Consider the following 20,099-nt stretch of genomic DNA (forward strand, 5'->3'; position numbering starts at 1 on the left):
TACGTTTGATCCTTCACAGAGACATACGGATGTTAATGAGAGTGAGATATAACGTGCATACGATAACATAAATAATATAGTCGAGGTATTTTTTTTTGTCGACCGTGAATTACGTGGATCACAGGCGCGACGTACTCGAGGAAGACAATGGCGAGACGACGTTTCGTCAACGTGCGATATTCCTTTTACGTTTCTCTAATAGAGCGCAAATAACGCGCGCGCGATATCACGTTGCGCTTGTTCTCCTCGTGCAAGTCCCGAGATGGTGGATAGTCCGTTTTATCGTCTCGTCCAAGCAGCCCGCAGCGGGCTGTTTAGAGAGGGGTGTGTATGTGTGTGAGAGAGAATGTGAGCATGTGTATGCGTGCGCATATGTCTCTCTAGCAGAGTGCAATATGTATCGCTCTCAAATAGACAGTGCGAATGCGCAAGAGTACGATTCTGCAAGCGAGTATTGTACACGGTTTACAAATACAACTTGGATATTTCTGGCTCGGTGTAGCCAAGGCAACGGTAGTCTCCTCCGTCGTGTTTTTCCAACGATGAATCCTTCGTAATCACGTCGCGAGTGTCGTTCGTGCGGGGAGCCGGTCGTCAGTCGAAATCAACGTTGTCGCCATCGTCGCCATCGTCGCCATCGTCGTCGTCGTCGTCGTCGTCGGGCTAGCTTGGAGTCTCGGTTTCGCGTGTTGTGTTGTGCTCCTCGCTTTGTATGCGTGGATATGTGTGTGTGTGTGTGTGTGCGTATACGTGTGAGAGAGCTGCACCGCGGTCCGTACGGTATCTAGGCCAAGTAGTAGGGCGAACTGTACGCGGCGGCGTAATAGGGGTAGCTCGAATAGGCCGTGTACGCATAGGGGTAACTGTATGCAGAGTACGTGAGCGGCGCGGTGTATGCACTGTAAGCGACCGCTGGTGCCGTGTAAGCCGCGCCGAACAGCAACCCTCGCTTGTTCCTGGCCGCTTCCGGTGAGGCAGCTTCGGCCTGAGCCACCGGCTCGACGACCCCGGACGACTCCACCCCGACGGTGGGTTTGGCCTCCGCGAGGGCCGCGACTGCCACCAGGGCGAACAGAGCGATAGCCTGGAGGAACGAGGTGAAGGAACGATGTGTTATCAGTCGGAAATTGAGACTTTAAGAATCTGCTCGCTATCGATGGACTTTTCTTTCCCTCGGCCCTTTCCGCTCGTAGTACTTTTTATTTTGTACCTTGTTGTGTCAACCAGCTTGTAATATTATTTGTTCCACATGTTCTTTGCGCGGAAACAGAAGGACGTAAACTTTAGATTTTGCAAGATATTGTCGTGATTTTTGATATCTCCCGGTTATATGATCTACTGAAGAGTAATTGGATACTTGGAGTAATTGAGATTGTTAATTAACGTTAATTAACGTTCGTTTAGCTGACGTTTAGTTGGGCAAGAGCCGAGATCGGACATGATCGAGCGCAAAGGGTTAAAGGACTATCTGCCGTGAATAAATCACTAAATAAATAAATTCTTCGGCCGATCGCGATCAAGCCAGGCCTTTGTCGCGAGTGTCGCGACGGAGAAATGTACGATTGATCTTGCGATTTACTCACTGCGATGCACTTCATGTCGGCTGCGGTTGCTGAGTAGATGAGAAAGACTTGGTCGAGTTGATTCGTCGATTCGAAGATCGTCGATTGATGCTTGGCTTCCCGAGGTGTCGCGCTTTTATACGCGGCCGATCGCGACGACGTCGCTCATACGTGCGTCGACTCGCGATTGTCCACCGACTCGCGTAATCGCGCATAGCAATTATCGTCCTCGTGACATTGTCCGTCGGCGGGGGGCGAAGGGGTACGGAGGGAAGGGCACGATTGGTAACGTCTTCGCGAGGCGAGCATCGAAGTTGGGCAATCCGTCCTTGGCCGCCGTCCAAAACCGAGTCGCAAGAATCTTTCGATACTCCGCCGTTTCCAGTCGATCGTTGCACTCAGGAATTACGAAGATAGCTCTTTAATGTCGAGGCTACTGCCGTCGCCACAGAAACAATCGTCGGTGCGACGATGAGACGCGAAAGGGATGTACTCGTCTCGCAGCTTTAGCCGAGTTTCTTTTCCCTGCGATTTTCTCCGCTCAAGGTACGCGCAACTCGTAAATGGATGCCGAAGGTAGGCAGAACCGGGCATAACCGCATTATCGAGAGTGAGTAACTTGGGGCCGGGGTATCGAGTTAACGAAGTATCGATATTCTGTTAATTATACGCAAGGCCAAGTTGCCCCGTGCGCGCGCGTGCTAAGAGCGAATGAGCGAACTTATTGGTATTCTGCGCGCCGGTCGCGCTCCTCGCAGCAATTTTCACGACGCGGCGATTTAGCTATTCTGGCCTTGTACTCGATTGGACCCCGCTTCGCGGCCATGGAGCCCAAATGGTCCCCGGCGGTCGTGCGCCATTGAACGAGCGAGTGCAGGCTCCCACAGGCTCGAGCATCGCTAATGACGCTTGAAAATCGCGAACCTGTGGAACAGAGCCGGCCGGCTCGCATCTTTCTCTCTCTCCATCTCTCTCTCTCTCTCTCTCTCTCTCTCTCTCTCTCTCTTTCGCGCGCGCGCGCTGTCTTTCTGAGGTCTTCCCGGGTCCTACGGTGTCCGAATTACATTAAGCGCGCAAACGGCGCAAAAAAGTTTCCCCTTAACGTTTAATTGTAGCACGCGACGTTGGAGCAAGATAATATCGATCGTCGGAAGAAAGAAAGACTGCGGCCGATCGGTCGGTCTCGGTCAGTCTTTTATTAAATCTTCAGGCAGAGGACGATCACTCTCTGAGTTTCTCGAGGAATTTATCGTTAGAATATATCCCGCTGGCGGTGGTGCTCGAGAATTCCGTAGAATTCCCCGAATGATTTACCGTCGGAAATTGTTTCACACGACGACGACGACGACGACGACGACGACGACGACGACGAGAACGACGTTAAAGGGAGACGAAAGCACGCGCGCGTGTGCAAGGCGATGCACACTCTGGCCACGCGGGACAACCCGGCCGGGAGAGTAACGGTACGTCGTTAATCATATTTTATTCAGGTCCACTTATCGCGCTGGAAATGCGGGGAAACACGGTGTTTCACCCTTTTCAGCGGCGAGGGCCAATTTTTCACGGGTCGGTCGCTCATCACGACTCGGCTGCATTGTGCCTCGCGCGCGGCAGAGGGAGGCCACGGGAGGCAGAGACAATGACGCGTGGCGGCACCATCGCCATCCCCGAAATTGCACCTCGTCATCGCCGATAATTCGCTTTTAACTTCGCTTTCAACCCTCCCGCGGGCGGCGGCGCACCGCCGCTGATAAATCGCGAGAACGCCGTTGCGCTCACCCTCGTTGCGCCAGCTCTCGTCGAGCGGCATTCTTGAAACACGAGCGAGCCTCTTTGCCATTTGACGGAATTTGCAAGAGCCCGAAAGTTGCTGCTCGCGCTCGCGCCGACAGACGCGAACGAAAGAAATTCTCCGCGTCTCAGTGCGCCGCGGGAGGATAGCAGAATACGGCCGCGTCGCATTATCCGTCCAAAGTACCAGCTATTTTCCTCGCTCCCTCGCTCCTCGCAGGACGAGGAAAGCCCGAACGAGGGGAGATAGAGACGAGATAGAGAGAGAATGGAGAGCGGTCTCTCGACCGCCTCTCTCGACTGCCTCTCGCGGACTCTCTCCGGTAACATCGCGGCATCGCGCTGCGCCGTCGACGACGTCGCTGCCGGTTTATCGGGCTGCTTGCCGCGGTTGCCAAGGGCGTGTCGAGGGTGGCTGCCGGGGTGTTTTTCATATAAACGCTGATTGCGAGCCCGGCATTTTTCGCCGCGTCGTGCCATTTTGTCGCTTGGCGCGCGCGCGCGCCTTTCGACGAATAACCTCCGTCATCTTTGAGCTCGCCACCGGCGTGACGCGGCGACGTGACGCGGCATGACGACGAGATGATTGCGATTTCATTTATATTTGCTGCATCGGGCTTTATTCTCGTCGCTTCCGTGTTCCCTCTTGCATAAAACGACGGTGGCAAAACGAGGGGAAAGAAACAGACTGGAGGATTACCAGCAGGGTGAGGCTCGGCTGGAGCGCGACGTTGAGGTATACTATAAGCGGCCTTTAATCACTTGGGAACTCTGAGAAGATTAATTAATGATACTAACGGAGCAATATTCGGCTCGCTCTCTCCTTCCTTTCACACACGCGCGCCCGCGCCCTTACACGCGATGAAAGCGATATAAAGCGAGTTGATTATGCACGACGTGCGTTCGCGCGTACGCACGAGATAACGATCTCACCCTCGAAGAGGAAGAGCCGTCGATTACCACCACCACGGTCCACGTTCCCGCGCACCTTTCACGTCCCGCAGGACTCTCGCGATTGGCTATTCGACGGACTCGCGCCATAAACCGAGGATAAAAAGGATTCTAAAGCGGGCGTAAAGCTGCGCCATTTCGTCCCGGGACGAACGCGAGCTCTCGCCGTAGCGATTTTCCCGGCGCGACGACGGACGGCGACGAGAGATTTCTGCATCCGACGAGCGTCTCGTCTTAAACCTCCCCGATGCACTTTGGTAGGTCGGAATGGCGCTGCGTGTCGCATACGATTTTCTCGTCGCGCATACTATTGAATCGGTTAGCCTGAGGACAGGCGAGACCGCTCCGCCATTTCGAGAGCGACGCGACCGGTTCAGAGCGATGAAAAAAATATTTTTCTCTTCTAAATAATAGCACCAATAGATCGTATCAGACTCTTAATCTCACACGAACGATGACAGACGGCGCGTGTCAGTGTGTAGTACAGATATTTATCTAAATTGAGGCGACGTTAATGAATACGGATGGAAAAAGATCTCGGTATAATCTCCGGTAATTTCCCCAATTTACTTCCGAAGCGTCGTAACAAACGTGCCCCAAACGACAATTTATCTCCGCGCAACAATTTCGCTCGCTTTCGCGAGAGCGCAGAGCCCGGAGTCGGGACCAGCGGGTGGCGATTAGATCCGTCCCTCTCCTCTGTCGAAACATCCTCCTCCTCCTCCTCCTCCACCACCTCCTCTTCTTCCTCCTCCTCCTCTTGCTCACGACGAAAGGTACCTCCGTAATTGGCGGCCGGACGATAGCCGGACCGCCGCCTTCTCTCCGTCGTAGCTTTTTCGCCCGCGGCCACACTTCGCTTTAAATTCCAGCTGCGACTCGGCAGCTCCGTAAGTAGCGCCGGGCTGTCTCTCTCGGTACACCGTGTCGTTATGAGCTGCACATGTAACGTCGTCGCGCCGCCGTCTGCTGTCTGCGCGATGTCACAGTCGTTACAGCGCGGGCCGTGTTAAGCTCGCGCATTGCGAACTCACGTACGTGTCTCGTGGGCGAGTGTATCGAGTGTTCGACGACGCGACGACGTTCTCGCAAGCCGCGCGGACGCGGTATCCATGGAGACTGAATTTTCGCGAAAAATAATCCTTTAATGTGCACCGGCACATTTGGTTCTTTCGACGCTCCGCCTGAAATGTACGGCGGGCTGACACACCCGTGTGTGCGCATTGTCGCGCTCGAGCATGAAGTCACGTCACACGTGACGGCGGTAGGAGGGGAGACAGAGAGACAGAGAGAGAGAGAGAGAGAGAGAGAGAAAGAGAGAGAGAGAGAGGAAGGTGTAAAGAATCGGCAGAGTGGTGGCATTGTTTCGCAGTTCTTTAGAGACCCTCGGCATTATTGTCGCGAATTACTGCTGTATCATTCTTTCCCTCTCCTGTTTCCTTCTCTTTCTCTCTCTCTCTCTCTCTCTCTCTCTCTCTCTCTCTTTCTACCCCTCTTCCTTGTGTCATGTACATCTTGTTCTCGCGTCTTGCTGCTTCTTCCCGCCGTTTTAATCCTTTCTCCTCGCCTTTCTTTCGGTCTCTCTCTTCCTCCCTCCCTCTCTCTCTCTCCCTCCCTCCCTCTCTCTCTCCCTCCCCCCCCCTCTCTCTCTCTCTCTCTGTCCCGGCTAGCAGAGAACGCACGTCGATTTCCCGCGAGTGGCTGTTTCCCTTTGTCGTCGTTTTTGCAAAGTCGTTGCGCTCCGTTTTGTACTTCCAGTCGAGCAGCCGACCGGAAAATGCAAGAAGAGCCTGAAAGGGATCTGTGCTCTGGTACCAGTTACCTTATACTGCGCGTCAGTATGCCTCAATTCCGTCGCGTGTGTTCCTCTTGGCGCGCGAAAAATAATCGTATCACGGCTTTCTCGTGATAATCGAGCGGTCGCTCGCGAGAGATTCGCCGACTCGGCTGAACTCGATGCGGTCTCGTATAAACAGCACGATTACAAGAGATGCGATTGTGAATTTATAATGCAATCATGGATAATGCAATGAGATAATTCCGAACAGATGAATGGATACATTACAGCCGGTTGACCCGGCAGATTTTATTTGTCACGTGCCGTTTCCTCCTTACTCGACAAATAAAAGAGGACGATCGCGCATTACGCGGACATTATGGAAATTTAAACGCATAATGGATCGTACGGCCATTATACAGTCGAAAATCCGTAACGTGCGCGAGTCAAGCGGAGTGACGAGCGGTGATAAATAATCCGCGTAAGTCTCTTGGGATGATCAGGTTTTACCCGATCGATTCGGCCGGGCGCTGAAAGTTTTTAAATAAATGTCAGGAGTCAACTTATTACGACCGATCGACGACGGGCGATATTTGATTTCCACGTATATTTGCACTCTTGCGGAATCCGCAATCGCCTCTCTGAACAGGAAATATTGCTGTCGATCCCTCCCCCCGCTTTAACTCGCATACCCGCATATCGAATCGCCTGTCGAATCCCCCCGATTTGGATCTCGAGTCAACAGGCTCGCCAACGGGTAAAATCGATTTTTTCTGAGTCGGTTACAAGCAAGGGTGAGTCAAATCTATTATAGATAAACTCGTCGAATGAGTACGTCCCGAAATAGGAGGCATCGATATTTCATCGGCCCGCGAGTGTCCGAGCAACATACGCCGCGATAAAGGTCGCGATTCGCGCCCGCATCGAATAAGAATAGCTGGACAAAGCGTATACTGTCAGTTTAAAGGGGGAGAAAGGGGATGTGTTGGTTCGCGGGAAAGTTACGGTGCTTCGGATTATTCGACTTCACACATGGTTATCTCGCGCACATTCTACGACACATTGACAATTTCCGATAAAATAACCTGGCAGATCCTTTCAAAGATCCTTTCAAAGGTTCTACGTCACGACTCCGGCTTTCAAAAGTACTGTAAATCTCCCCTTACCGCTAATTGAATTTCCCCTCGTAAAACGCTCTGTTCAGATATTTTTATGTCGACAATCTCGCTGCGGAGTCGCCGAGAGCCAATCACAAGAACGTGTGTCGCTTCTTAGCTCGAGAAACAGAATAACTGCACCGATCACGAAACGGATAAAGGAGTGTATCCGGTTTCCCGATGTCGGGGGTGGCCGGCGATGGTGGTGGCGGCAGCAAAGGGCGCGCCGAAAATTGCGTGGCGTTAAGTGAAAGTCGTAATAACGGCGGCTTAAGGTTTCGCGAAGTGAAGCGAAACCCTATCTCTTCGTTTCCCCGTAGGAGAGAGGGTCTGCGTGCGGAGGACAGAGGTCGGGAAAGCGGACGAGGGTAGAGGAGGAGGAGGAGGAGAGGAGACGACGGAGAGGGGGAGGAGGAGACGAGGAGGCGGCGGTGAAAGATCGATAACGGTGGAAACTGCCTGCGTGCCCAGAGAGGGTCCTCTCTCGCGTGTGCTCCCTCTCCTCATGCTCGTCCCCCCGAAAGCCTCAGAGAGAAAGAGAGAGAGAGGGAGAGGGGGAGAGAGAGAGAGAGAGAGAGAGAGAGAGAGAGAGAGAGAGAGAGGAGACTTTGTTTCAGGACGGAGTGGATTTCCGTTCGTCGGATGGCCGTTCGAAAATAATTGCGCGAACCTCCGGATTCCGTGAGGGAACAATGTGCCGCGCCTCCACCACCTCCTCCTCTTCCTCGTCTTGCCTCGCCGCACCTCCGCCGCTCCCCTCCCTCCCCCTCTCCATTTGCTCGCCTTTCCTACCTTCATTCGTCCTTCGCCCGGGTCGGGCACCGAATGTTATCCTGAAAGGGGATGGCGAATGTGGAATGAGATAAGCACTCATGAGAGATTCTGCGTTGCCGCAGATAAATCATCCGGTCAATGTACGGCTTGATAAGCGTACTAAAGCTCGTCGGTTGTAACGCGGGCTCGTCGTACTGTGTGATTCGATGCAGCTGCTACTAAGCCGTCGTTAAAACAGAGATCTCTGTTAATTGTGAGGGAATACGGATTTTTGCATGGTCGCCTCGTTCTTCATTTTCTCTTTTCTTTTTCTTCTTTCGTCGGTCTTCTTTTTCTTCTTTCGATCGAGGTTTTTGTGCAACGCGTGAAAATTTCCCCGAAATATGCGACATACGAGGCAGAAAAATCGTAAGAAAAATTCACGATTATTTTCAATGTTTTTTTTTTTTTTTTTTTCGTATCAGTGAGGAATCCGCAGTTGTAACTTACGATTCTACGATAACTTGATTAGTTTTGTGAGAAAGACGAAAGAAAACGCGAGCGGTTTCCTCGTAATTTCGGCTGGTTACCGTGAGTAACGTGTCCGAATTAGCGGACCGGATCTCAAGTTCGATGGAATCATCGAACAATTATAGAAAACGAGACGCATCATCGTCGCTCTGACGTTATCGAACACATCACTGAACGCTCCACTTCGGAGGCGGCTTTGGGATACTCGGTGGACTACGAAATATGTCGGCATCGATTCAACGTCCAAAAATAATTCTCGCGGACGCGGACGGGGATGCGCGAAGTGGAGGCGCGGTCCTTCTTGGTCGTACACGTCGCATCCGATGTCGTTGTTACTGATCGCATGAAGGAGAAACAAAGAGAGAAGAAGACAGGGAGCTAGAGAGAGAGAGAGAGAGAGAGAGAGAGCGAGGGAGCGAGTGTAACTTACTTCTTGTGAAACGTTTTTCCTCTAGCTCGCACTGAGAGCTCCGAAGAAAGCTCTTTTGAAATCCAAGAGTGGCGGCGTCCCCGGGGATGATACGGCTTCTTACGGAGAGATCTCCCTCTGGAGCGCTGCGAAGCTTCTGTTCGCGTCGCGCCGGCAAAACCATGAGAAATTTGGCGCGCGCGATTTTTTCGATTTTGCGAGGCGGAACGTCGCGTCGTGGCGATGTAACAGAAACGTAATGGCGTAAATAACGACGGCAGAACTCGAGATCGTCGGAACTTGGATCTCAATCGCGGATAAAGGCGGATAAAGCTCCGCACGGACAAAGAGGCAAACATCGTTATCTGTTAACATCGGAAATATTTTCACACCTAGGCAATCGTTCGGAACTCTCTTTCCCTCTCGGAGAAGAATCCACTCGAGATTATATATCGCACGTCTCTCCTCGTGTCTGTTACTCTCGTATATCGTGTCCAAACCGATTTAAACCACCGCGGTTTATACACGCGCGCGTATTATCAGATCCGGATTTATCTGGACGTGAGGGGCTCCATCGGTGAGATCTCGATACGTCTTTAAATGTACGACCGAGACGATATCGGACCGGTCGATCATAATCGTTTCCGCCAGATTTGTCCTGCGGATAGACACGCCGTTTCCGCCCGGCGGAGTATAATTCCATTTGTCGAGCTGCAGCAGCCGCGAACTGGAAAATGTTTCGGAATTTATGAGGCCGGCTATAGAGGGGGGGGGGACAGGAGCGGGGTGAGGATATGGGTAATGCGAGAAAACGTGCAATTGGTATCGTTATACATCGGCTATCAGTCGGCCCCGGTCGGACGAATTATTCGATTATCTTCGGCTTGAATAACGCTCGCCGGAAAACGGTGAAGCGTCCGAGCGACTTCAACCGCTAATAACGTTAACGATCCGGTGTGACAAAAGTTCGGACAGCTCAGACAAAGTACTTCGTCTCGCGTCCGATCGATCTGTAATCGCCAGCTAAAAGCGGGGAAATGTCTACGACTGTGACGTACGCCATAGATTGAGATAAAAGTACCGATGCTGAGATTTAATTTATTTAACTTTGGACACTTTTATCGGTTTGGCCTTTTAATATCAGATAATTACACATTCAACACGGAATACATTTACATGTATTGAATATACACGCATATTCTACGTTGAAAGTTTAATTATTTGTGTTTTTAAAGATGAAAATAACAAGAATGTCCAGAATCAGACAGGTGTTTTGCCGTCGGCACTTTTATCTGTTGTTCTATTAAAATAACGGGATATATCGAGCGTTATAAATATCGCGAATACGCAGTATTTACTCGGAGAATAATATGGTCATGGAACATTAAATGCCGAAAGGTTAAAGAGTTAAAAGTAGGACGAAACGGTGAAAAATTTACATCGCCGGCCTCGCCGGCGATATAAATTTTATTGCAGCTTTCATTGCAGCTTGGAATTGCGTGTATTCGCGCTTTTGACGTTGTTCGTTGCTTCGTGACGCTTTGTACACGGTGTACAATGTATCACAGGACAAACGACGCAACGTATGGGATGATGGACGCGCGAGGGAAAGAATAACTTCTGGGATATTCAGTACCCCTTGGAGGTGCAAAAAGGGAGAGAGAAAGATACAGGGAAAAGAAAGGCAAAGTCGGCAAAGTTTGGCGGATTTTTGGCGTATTAGTCGTGCGTGTGCAAATTTTTTTCATTTATTTGACCAGTTATTGAGAAGTTTCGGCGAGCCGGAGAAAAGTTGGGGGTGGATCGACAAACCGTTACCACCGCCTCCGCCGCCGCCTTCGCCGTCGTCGGCCATTGCGCGCTCGCGCGACCTCACTGTTTAAGGCACCTGCTGCTGTTGCTGCTATTGCCGCCGTTGCATCGTGTTGGGGAACTGCTCGTCGTGAGTTTCTCTCTCCGTTACCGCGATACACTTGCCGTTTTCATAAAGCGGCAATAACTTTCTCAGTTTCGCGCTCGCAGCGCAGCACTCGCTTTCGAAACGACGGGGGCGCGAGCTTGGAGAATTTCGCAAGTTTACCAGCGGTCGAACGAGGCAAATCGGGGCGAGACTTCTTCAGCCGTCTGCCGGCGAAGGTGCCGGCGAGTATGTCGCACGATGTTTTTCCGGAAATATCCGGATTAGATCGTTGTCGATGAAACCTTGCCGACTTTGGTGCATGCTCTAGATAACAATCAGCCGGATAGAACCGTTTGTGCCGAGAAGCTGATGACGTGGTCGATCTAGACGTGTCTCGAGAGGGCGAAGCGACGGCGGAAGTCGCACATCTCGACGGGGTCGCGGGCCCGAAAGCAAAAGCGAGCCACCCGCTTACTCGGCACTTTCAATTAAGCATCGGGCTTTCGCCGGTGAAGCACGCAATCTCGCTCCCCCTTATGGCCGCATCCACTCTTGGCCGTCTTTCCCTTCGTCGTTTCTCCGTGAGATCAACCGCTTATCCGCCGTGAGATTTAGGGAGAGGGGTGGAGAGAGAGAGAGAGAGAGAGAGAGAGAGAGAGCGAAATGTCTCAAGGTTTGTCGAGCCGTTGCTAATTAAGATTAAGAAGGGCTGCCTCCAAGTCGCCGTAGTGGACAAAAGAAATGTGTCTAAACCGTTTTGCAATCGAGTGTACCTCGAATACGACGACGACGACGACGACGACGACGACGACGACGATTATCGTTATTCCCGTCCGACCGTAAATAACAATTTCGCCTTCTTACACGAGCAGACGCGAAATAAAGACTCAACGAGCCGAGTCGAGAATTACGACGTGGAAGCGCCGCGGAGACGAACGTAGTTTGAAATTGAGAAAGTTTCAGCGTCCACATTGTCCAAGAGAACGTCGCTTCTTTCCCTCGACGTGAAAAAGAAGCTCTCGCGAGCAGTCATAAAATATTAATAAGCGCTGCAACTTTACTCTCCTGGAAGCACTTATTTATCTCGTACCTTGTTAAAATTGACTAATGTTCCGTCGCGCGGATCTTCCTTTCACGCCAATCATCTTAATGATCGTGCACCCATGATCGCAATAGAATTGTATCTTCGCGAGTGAACGCGAGGAACACCAGAACGTCGTACGACGGTAAAGTTTATCGCCCAGGCAAATTTCCTCTCTCGATCAGCGATACACGTCGATCGATACGTCAAAGTTCGCGAAAGTAGATTATTACTCGTTTCAAACCGTCGTCGTACACAGATTATCGTCGCGTCGTTTCGCGTGTCTTGATCTTCTTCAGTTCGGTCGCCCTCCTCCTACGAAAGTGCGTGACTTCCCAGACACCCCGAGGCTATCCGATAACGTGTTTAATATTTATCACTTGAGCGCGTTATCAGGAGAGACGGAGTCCGGAAGCTCCGCTATCCGAGCGCTATCTTCGTCGCCCGTCCGCGAGAAGAGATCCGTGTTATCCTCCTCGACAGGTCGGCTCTTGCTGCATACACGTGCAGTAAGGTAAACGTACCGGACGTACGAACGCCACTTTAAGCAAAGACTAATTTTTGAGAGTTTACTTATAAGAAAGTAAAGCGGTGTTGGAGAGAGCGAGGTAAGACTATGAATTTTATTAAAAGTTATTATTGTAAATTAGCGAAAATACATGTACAAATTAGAAATAAACGGACAACTTTTATTTATTTATATAAAAGAATTAAGTGTGAATTGCAAATGTCTCGAATTACACCCACTGAAATTGTAGGATGTCCCAATTTACCACGCCACTGATTATACACCAAATATATATACCACTCTATATTATATTATATAAAAATCATATAACTTTATAATATTATACTTTTTTATCATCTTTTATTATATTTTAATTATACGAGACTAAATCATTTTATATTACTACCCAAAAATATATCATTTTTTGTCACATTATAAAGGAGGTGCAGTGTCATTTCATAGGTTAGTAATCATTTAGAAGCAAAGTCGAAAATAGTCAAAAGTGATTTTTGATACAGGCTCTTTAAATTACTTTTCACGGAAAATCACATTATATTTTCGTATATTTACTTTAACGAAGCCATTTGACACACTATCACAAGTGCTTTCCGGCAATTTTTGGACACTTTTACTCACTTGTGTTTTATTACGCGCATAGAACAAGCTAAGGTAGCGTAATTCGGTGCGTTTACCTTAATTGTGCGGGGATCGCTCCGGTGGCATCGTTTTATCTCGCCTACCGGCCACGGTCGAATTTCGGTTGGAATTTCGATATGATCCATAATCGACCGGTGTTCCCGGGATGCGTGAGATAATGCGCGCCTCTTATCGCCTGGCTGTTGACGTGCCTTGGACAATTATTTATAGGCTATAGATAATGACTCCACGCGCCGGAGAGCAAAGAGAGACGACTCCGGCAGAAACTGCATATCCGGGTTGCCCTTGGGAGCTCCCGCAGCTTCGCGCCCCCGAGCCCGGTAATCCGCCGGTCGAACGAAGTTAAATAGACAAATGTCGCTTAAATTCAGACGGCCCGGCCTCTCCTATTTCCCTGTTTTTTTTTCCCTACCCACTCTTTCTCCCTCCCTCCTGTCTCCGCCGCTTTTCCTTCTTTTCCTATTCCGGAACGCATCCCAGCCGCTCGGAAAAGCAAATCACGACGGGATGAGATCTCTCCTCTACGTCGATGGCGACGCCGCGTGTCGGTAATGCGAGAAGTTCTCTCGGCTCTCTCTCACTTGGCACGGACTCCCGTGCTGCATGTTACAGCGAAAGAAAAAAGGATCCCCCCCCTTTTTTCCGTTCGTTCGATCGCGTCCTGTTCCGCCTGGGCGTGAGGCGAGACGGCGCGCGAGCTGGACTTTTACGCGATTATCGAAGTGCGAGAAGTATTCGCCGGGGAGGAGAGAGAGAGAGAGAGAGAGAGACGCGCATTAAAGTCCGCGGAAGATTTTTCCACAGCGAGGGAACTCGATAGCCATCCCGGGAGGATGCAACTATCCGCGAGGTTGCTTCCGTATCTGCGGGCGGAAGTCGGCGCACGTCGTTCTATGCGCGCGTGTATACGTGTGTGTAGACGGAATATCGCTACATCGGCGGCCGGGAAATATGAGATTCGTCGACGGGAAATGTTGTCGACACGCGCGCTGGGAAGATGTAGGTGATGGAGTTTTCTCGCGAAGAGCGCGCAAGCGGGGAACCTTATAAAACTCCGAAGCCGGTTACTATGAATGGAATGCGGACGGATCGCGCGATATATTTAACGTTCGAGATTTATTTAGCGTTAGAATCCGCGTCGGCGGCGGCTGCAGTGGAAATTTAATAATCCGGAAAGAGCGAGCGGGCGAGAGGATGCAACTTGCCGACTATTGGTGAAATTTTCGCGGCTCTTTTTCGACGAAAAAAAAAGGAGGAGGAGGAGGAGGTCAAAGACACGCGCGCATTGCTGCGTGTGCGCGCCCTCGGCGCTCAGGTGGAATATTGCCGGCGTTTGCGGAATATGAGATTTGAGATGGGAAATGCGATGGAGTCTACGGGGCCGCATCAAATTCGAAACTCCGTTGATATCAATGGAATCAGCGAGTGTGCGAGTGTAGAATTCCGACAACGCAGCTTTTTCTTGCCGCCTGTGTTACACTACGCTGAGTCTCTCTCTCTCTCTCTCTCTCTCTCTCTCTCTCTCTCGTGGGAGAAAATCTCACCTCATGAAAAGCATCCGAGCGTATCCGACATGATCGTAAGATTCGCATCTCGAAGCGTGGCGTCGCCGACTCTTGAACAATGAAAGCAAAAAAGGAGGACAACCCTCGAATAATTTCGCAATACTCGCACTCGACTCGCAGGTTGGCAATCGCGTCCTAACGACGCGGTCCGAGAATAGGAATCGCACAGACGGTCTATTTGCGGGCTTTACGGCGCCACGTTCGTTAATTTCTAATCGTTATCGCCGCGGAAGGAGCGAGAAAGAGAGAGAGAGAGAGAGAGAGAGAGAGAGAGAGAGAGAGAGAGAGAGAGAGATCGCGCGTGTACGAACGGGAAGGTGGCATTGGGAGAGAGCGCGACACATTCTCGCGAAGAAGGAACGGGACCACCCAACGACCACGTGGCCGCTCGGGTATTTATGTTACAACGCGCGGGGCGTATAGTAACCGCGCGCGTGTTGACGAGCTCGCTTTTTGCCGGCTCCGCTAATGCGCTCGCTTTTACTGCAACTCGCCGCGGCTTTATCGTGCGAATGCACTGATGACCGGGACCGCAGCGCCGTTGGCATCGTCCGCCTTGCCGATATATCGATTTTCTTCTCCTGATGTGTGCAGGTCTCGTGGATTGCCAGCGAGAATGGCCGTTCGCATTATCCTTCGCTATATAATATATAAGATAAGATAAGATATATAAGATAAGATAAGAGGTCTCCTCGTGAATCTCGCGAGCTTCGCCGTGACTTGGAATTCTGCGGCACTCTCTCTTTTTAAATTTATTATTAACAATTAGTAACTTATTGGGTCGTTCGGAGAATTCAATACTGATACTTTTGTAATCGGACGTAACTTTAATTCTTTCGTTTTCTTCGAGGATCCACCATCGTAAGAATGACCGTCGGTACGTTATTGAGAATTAAATTACCTAGCTGATTGAGAAAAGTATCGGCTTTGAATTTTTTGTAGAAGACTACGAAAACTCATCGTGCAACCTGATATTTTCGCGCTCACTCCATTGGGTATAATTATTTGTGGCGTGTTTTAAATTTACAATTTACTATTCTTTCATGGTCTAATCGAGTGGTGTTCAGTTTAATTGGGTGTAAATTCTGCAATGCGCTGTTCTCCGAGGCAAACTCGCGTGCTTAAAAGTAGTACCGTCCGGGACGTATTTACCGAATAGCCGCAAGTTTTTCTTCTTAAGAACGAAGGAGAGGGGCGAGTGGGAGGATGAGGGGCACGGCGAGCTTAGTCCAAACGAGATTTTTTCGGCGAGCTACTAAAAGAGGGATTCCGTCGGAAAGTTTCGCCCATGAAAAGCGCTCAGACTTTCGATGGCCGTTTTAGGACTGCTCGAGAAAGGCACGCGCACGCGCGCAGGCGGACTGTTCTCTCTCAAAGTTCCCCGAACATCGTCGATTCGGAGATTTTACCGTCGTCCGCGAACGTAGCGAGTAAGTGCGAATTGCGCGTTTTTGATAATGAGAAACTGCGAATTTTCGGACAGTGTGTGCGAAAGCCGGCGTTATTCTTGTAAGTACGATTAAATATGCCGTCTCGGCGAGATGCCCGACGCGATGAATAATATTCCCGCGAGCTGTCAGTCGCTGCAATCCTCAGTGGGATGAATTTGCGCTCCTAGTTGACCACGTTCGTTAGGGAATTTATCATGACGCTCAGTCTACGGGGTACAATACGAATAGCTGTACATCAAAGCTGTGGAAAGTTCGCGAAGGAAAACGAGCGAGCGAGCAAGAGAGAGAGAGAGAGAGAGAGAGGGGGGGAAGTTCGCGGGGCATGAAGTCGGCGAAACATTTCCGTAGTTAGGCGAGAACATCCCCTCGAGCCCGAAGCAGGGCGCGCAATCTTTCTGTCGCACGCTGACTGCGTCGTGACACATCAGCTGCAACACCGCGCGAACTTAATTAATGCGGGTGTTGTCAAAGGGAAGCGTTCGGGATACGCGGCGACTAATTCAGGCGGCATAATTTCAACGGCGAATTTCATTCGTGAGAGAGACACTCAGGTATATCATCGCAGAGGGTGTGCCCGAAATGTGCCTTGCTGGTGTGCGCGTTCTCGCGCGCAAATTCATCCTCGCCGATTCATCATGGATCTTCGTCGGCACGCGATGAAAGCCATCCGATAATTCTCGAGCTCTTCGAAGCTCGGGATCGCTCGAATAGGTGCACTCTTTTGTAAACGACACTCGCGTAAAATTTCTATCTAACAGACGGAAGAGCACACCTTTGTCCCGCTTGATTCCTCCGCTTTGACAAGTAATTAAGCTTTAACCGGTAATGTCATCCTAATACCTCATTATAATTACATTTTCTTAAAAACGTAATCATATTCCCGAGAAGGTCCGAGGGATAATTTATCTTTTAACCGACACAAAATCTCTCTCTCTCTCTCTCTCTCTCTCTCTCGTGCCGTCTCTCGTGCCGTCTCTCGTGTTATAAAACTTGCCGTAACTTTGCAGCGATTTAAATCACTGTTAAAGAAACTTGCGCATTTAAGAATTAAGAGCCGCCTGCGAGCGAGAATACCGTAATATTGTGTCTAGCATTGTATACCCGCGGAAACTTCTCTAATTTCGTTTTCTTTGTTTCCAGGAATCTTTGACTCTCGGGCCGGCCGTCTTCCTCGTCGGGTAAGTCTCCAGACATATTCCTCTCTCATAGAAAGCGGCTGCGCTCGCGAGTCCCTCGGAGTTTCGTTTCATAAAACTACAAGCTCTCGGCCTCGTGATGACCCCAGCTTGTGTGTTGGAAAAAGCCACGGACAAAGAGCATCGCGAGAGAGTTGAGGCTGCATCGCGATGCATTTCCGATGTATTATTACATAGGCGTATGTTTATTCTCCTCTGCGGAATCGAGAAATTTAATTTCTCGCGAACGATGATGAAAAGCCGCTCTTCGAGTCACGTATCGGATGTGATTCAGCGCATGAAATTATTTCACGCCCGTCAGCGGATTTCGCCGTGTTTATCCTCTTTTCATTTATTTACGCATTTATGTCCACTTTTTATCTTTTCCCGCTCGCATCGGCCCAGATCGGTCCGACGAGCTCCATGGTTCGCGCGTACGCTCACTGCAATAACTGAAATTAGCGAGCGAAGCTATATCTGTCAGAACGTGATGTACGAGACGTGCGTACGTGCATGCGTGCATACGCAATCGCCTATCGATCGGCGGATGTGTGTGCGGGTCGAGATGCTCCTTGACAGGTCCTCTCTCGGAGGACGAGTGCCGTCGCGCGTTTGAAAGGACCGCGCGCGGGCTGAAGTGACAGGTCGATCATTCGGTGATAACGGGATTTTGCCGCAGAACTCCGCGCGAATCCATATCGCGGACGTTGTTATAATCCGATCGCGGACGCAAGCAGCTGGCACGAAGCGACTTCGAAGGAAACGTCGTCGCGCTCGAGCTGGAATGCCTCTCGTTTGATTTTCCTCCACTCCTCGCGCGCGAATCCATCGGACGCTGCTGTCTGCATCACGGATAATTCAAGCTGTTTCTCTCGCTCTCTCGCTTGTTTTCGCGCTCTTCGTCTTTTTTTAACATGCAAGTGGGAAAAGGATAGGTCCGCGGAGTTTTTGGCAATCTGGTAGTTCGATCACGAGCACTCGTCCGTCGTATACTCTCTCGGCTCATCGAGGTCTGTTTGGCCTCGAGTTTGATTAATTGCCAAGCGTAACGACGGGCGTTGCCAAAATGTTCGGACGAGCCGCCTCTATCCTCCCTGGTTTCTTCAGCGAGATTGGTCGTTCTCGAGAAATATTTGTGGAACGGCGATACATAGTTGCGTAGAGCACGCTCTCTCGTGTTGTCACGCTCGGTGCGTCGCGTTTCATTAGAGTGCGCTTCGAGCGCTAACGAGTTGATAAAAAAGAGAGAGAGAGAGAGAGAGAGAGGAAGAACTCGTTCCTCGTCGACCGTTTTGCCGAGGCTGCATTTACGGCATTGCGGAGAGAGGTGTACTTGTTTCTCCGTCGCGCATCGATCGCGTCGGGATTTTTTCCGGGCGAATTTATGTAACAGAATTTATATAACGGGTGAGTCCTCGGAAAGTCCGATATGAATGATCGCTCAGACATGATTTTGTTCCTGATTGTGCGAGGTCTGGTGGGATGTTGAATTACGGCTTTGCGTGTCTCGCGCGCGCGCGACGTGGTGGCGATTATTAAAGTAGGCCATCGGCATGATCGACCCGGCGGAGTTTACGCCGCGGCTCGCGACTTTTTCGATCTGTACACGTTCAACGCTCCTCGCACGCGGTCGATGCAGTCGCGTGTTAAACGCGCCAATTAAACGCGAGATATTTTAACGCGCGTCTGCCGGAAATCTGCGGAGCACTCGGGCAACTCTTTTGAAGCTACTTTGAATCGGTACGATAATTTATTCGTAATTGGACGATCAGAGTAATTTTGCGCGATTACCACATTTAATTCTCAATTTATTGATTACGGCCGTTAAATTAATCGCGATATTTGCGTGTTCGCGGTCTCGTACTGAGCTCGCGATTGACATCCGCGTGTTACATTGGTGTGCGCGAGCGTGTATTACAACATAACACGCATAATGTACGTAACATTGTATCGATGACTCTTCGGAGCTGCGTTATAATTAGTTGTGCAAACGGTCAAGGATATAAATAGCTTCCCGCACCTGGAGTTTAAACCGTGAAAATGGCTGTTGCGAGGGGGTTAATACGGCGTGCAGGTAGACGATGGGTTCGTTCACAGACCGGGGGAGGGGGTAATTGTTAATGCTCGGAGAAGCCGGTTACCCAGCACCTGACATTATCCTTCGTTAGGGCCCAATGACTCCTCCCAGAAAGGGTAGAGAGAGAGAGAGCGAGTGTTGCACGGGATAATGCCTCTCGGTACGGTATAATTATAAGCAATGGCCCCCTCGTGGATTAACACTCGCTCAAGGCTTTGAAGCTCGCGAGCAAGAAGATTTTGCCTGTGTGCGTGCTCATGTTCGCGCGTGCATCGTCTTTCGGTAGACGCGCAATGCGTGGCCGAAGAGACGCATTATCATAAATTCTTTCTCACTCCAGGTCAACCTTCGGGAGTACATGACTCTATCTATTAACACGTCCGCTGCCAATTTGTCACTCCGGTGTTATATTTAATCCGTGTAAAATGAGACAGATGGCAGTATATTTTAATAATAATTTAATAATAATAAATGAAATAGCATATGTTTAAGGATCTTTGATGTTCAATCGAAAAAATCAAATAAGCTAGTGCAAGCCCGTACCGCTATTGAATTTGCTATCGATAAACAAATGTTTAATATAATAATATTTCTAAAATATTGAATAATGTTTAGAAATTTATTTTGATTTGCGTGACTTTTTGAGGCAAAACAATTTTCGATATATTCATTTGACTGTACAAATTCCATTTTTACACCCAAGTTGGGCAGTCAAGCGTTTCTTTCGTCAACACGAAAGTTTGTAAGATCGTAA

At 50.1% G+C, this 20,099-nt stretch overlaps 2 protein-coding genes across 5 annotated transcripts in view; one reads left to right on the plus strand and one right to left on the minus strand.

Annotated features, from left to right (window-relative positions):
- bsk (mitogen-activated protein kinase dJNK) overlaps nt 1-20,099 on the plus strand; it is a 136,957-nt gene that overhangs the window by 52,784 nt on the left and 64,074 nt on the right. For all 4 annotated transcript variants that reach the window (XM_011155886.3, XM_025300249.1, XM_025300250.1 and 1 more), the window contains one exon: nt 17,234-17,271. The gene's annotated coding sequence lies outside the window, so the exon portion shown is untranslated. The remainder of the gene's footprint in view (nt 1-17,233; nt 17,272-20,099) is intronic.
- LOC112588909 (uncharacterized) lies at nt 486-2,527 on the minus strand. Its single transcript, XM_025300251.1, has 2 exons — nt 1,584-2,527; nt 486-1,084 (listed from the first exon to the last, which is right to left on the minus strand). The coding sequence occupies exons 1-2, from the start codon at nt 1,596-1,598 to the stop codon at nt 785-787; spliced, it is 315 nt and encodes a 104-aa protein (XP_025156036.1). The 5' UTR covers nt 1,599-2,527; the 3' UTR covers nt 486-784.

The sequence above is a fragment of the Harpegnathos saltator genome, unplaced genomic scaffold (genome assembly GCF_003227715.2).
Source record: "Harpegnathos saltator strain DR-91 unplaced genomic scaffold, Hsal_v8.6 scaffold343, whole genome shotgun sequence".
Classification (NCBI taxonomy): Eukaryota; Metazoa; Arthropoda; class Insecta; order Hymenoptera; family Formicidae; genus Harpegnathos; species Harpegnathos saltator.